The sequence below is a fragment of the Centruroides sculpturatus genome, unplaced genomic scaffold (genome assembly GCF_000671375.1).
Source record: "Centruroides sculpturatus isolate CEXI.00-Female unplaced genomic scaffold, Cexi_2.0 scaffold161, whole genome shotgun sequence".
In the NCBI taxonomy this organism is placed as follows: Eukaryota; Metazoa; Arthropoda; class Arachnida; order Scorpiones; family Buthidae; genus Centruroides; species Centruroides sculpturatus.
Genome location: NW_019384373.1, coordinates 841423 through 843623, shown reverse-complemented (window position 1 = coordinate 843623; position 2201 = coordinate 841423). Strand labels below are relative to the sequence as shown.

Here is a 2201-nt window from a genome sequence, read left to right as displayed (position 1 = left end):
AATTTTTTTCTTTTTTGCTGAAAATTTCAGCTTAATTGATGTTCTAGAATGACCTCGTGCTATTATGCAACGATCTGCGCATATAGTACAGAGTAATGCATAATCGCGCACAACAAAATATAGTTATGTGTAAATTTCGAACAGCTGTTTCTTGTCTCTGTTGCTACAACATNTATTACATACTTCGTTGTTTTTAACAACGACTTATTTCGGATTTTCTGTTTAATTTTTCGACTCAATTTTTCTTGGCATATACACAGTATTACTGTCTGGGAACCATTGATGAAAAATTTATATTTTTCAATGACATTCAGTTTATTCTTATTTTCAGAGTACCGAAAAATGGAATTTCAATGTTTAATTTGCAAAATGACATTCTCCGAAAGAAGTTCATTTATTCATCATCAAGCAAGTCATGCAGAAGACAGACACGAGTGTCAAAAATGTGGAAAAGAGTTTTTCTGTTTACAAGATTTACAACTACACGAAAAAACCCAACATGAAGCAAGACTTTATGTTTGTGAAATATGCAACGCTACATTTGAACAACGAGAAACTTATATGGTTCACCAGATAGTGCACCAGATAGAGCAACATAATCTGCAAATAGAACAAGAGAAAAATAAGCATGCGAGTGAACAATCACATAGATGTTTGGATTGTCAACAAGTTTTCAATGGTGAAGTAGAATTACGAAAGCACGGAGAAGAAAAACACAGATTTGAAACATTTTATTACCAATGCAGATATTGTAAAGAAATATTTGCCGATAGTGACACGTATAAATCGCATCGTAGAGAACATTTTTCACATTCAGTCCTGCAGGAACTATTAATGCGTAAAGAGCCGTCTTTACCACAAAACTTTCCTGAACTGCAAACGAAACCAGGAACTTCTTCAGCACAAACACTCCAGGAGCCATCGATGCAAGCAAGTCCTTTAACACAAATTGTGGAGGCACCACGGATGCAAGCAAGACCGTCCTCAACAGTAATTGTTCAGAATCCACAGATTCAAGCAACACTTTCATCACAGATATTGGAAGCACCACGGGTGCAAGCAGGACCGTCCTCAACACAAACCCTTCAGAAATCAATGGAACCGAGGATGCAAGCAAAACCTCCTTTAACACAAACCCTGGACGAACCAAAGATAAGAGCAGAAACATCATCCACACAATCCTTAGAAAAACTATCGATGCCAGTAGAACCTTTGTTAAATGCACTTCTTCAGGAACTTTTGAAACAAGCAGGATTTCATATTTCCACAATACTGCAGAAATTATTTATGAAAACAGGGTCCTCGTTAATTGCAATGCTGCAGGAACAATTAATGCAAACAAGTCCTTCTACAATAGAAACCCTGATAAAAGCAGGGATGCAAGCAGGACCTTTTATTCAAAACCGGCAGGAAGAGCAAAGTCCAAAGGAATCTACAACACAAACTCTGCATAGCCTCCATGATTCTGCTCAAACTTCGAACAAAGAAAATATTCAAGCAAGACCTTTCTCTACTGAAATTTCGGAGGAAAGTATGATGCAACTATCATCCTCAACTGAATTCTCACAGGTAGTAGAACCGTTTACTGAAATTCTGCCCACTTTTCATGATTCTTCTATATTTTCATCAACACAAATGTCTGATAAAAAAGGGAAGCAATTTCCACATGCTCAAATTCTTCTAGAGGACTGGACGCAAGCAGGACCTCTGTTTACTAATATTTCGGAAAAAGGTGTGATTCAAGAAGAATCTTTTTCAAGTGAGACTTCGGAAAAAGTATTGATGCATGCAGAGTCTTTAACAGAAACTGTTTCCAGTTTCCATTATTCGTTTTCAACTGAAACTACGAATAAAAAAGACATGCAAGCAGGATTTTCTACTCGAATCAATCATGATATAGAAGTGGAATCGGGCCCTTCTACTCAGTCTTTACCTTCTTTCTCTGTTTTTCTTGAACAATCTCAAACGCAAACTCCGAGTAAAAAACAGAAAAATTAAGCTGGACGAATAGCTTTTTTATTCTATTTAAGTTTGAAAAGAAAACTCGACTAAATGATCAATTGTAAAAATATATAGAAATAAGTTACTAGACAATTTTGCTTTACAGTGATTTACAATGTATTTTTAAAAATTTAATTCGAATAATTTTACTGTAATTTCAATTGATTTGATTGTCTATTTGTATGTGAAATATATCGTTA

General features: G+C 35.4%; 1 protein-coding gene across 1 annotated transcript; it reads left to right on the top strand.

The window, feature by feature from the left end:
* Window positions 1-369: 369 nt before the first annotated feature.
* LOC111615574 (zinc finger and BTB domain-containing protein 49-like) lies at window positions 370-1998 on the top strand. Its single transcript, XM_023356977.1, has one exon. It carries the CDS (start codon window positions 370-372, stop codon window positions 1996-1998), a length of 1629 nt encoding a protein of 542 aa, XP_023212745.1.
* Window positions 1999-2201: the final 203 nt, after the last annotated feature.

Coding starts and splice junctions, on each gene's coding strand:
- LOC111615574 (XM_023356977.1), top strand. CDS start 370: ATGACATTCTCCGAAAGAAGTTCATTTATTCATCATCAAGCAAGTCAT.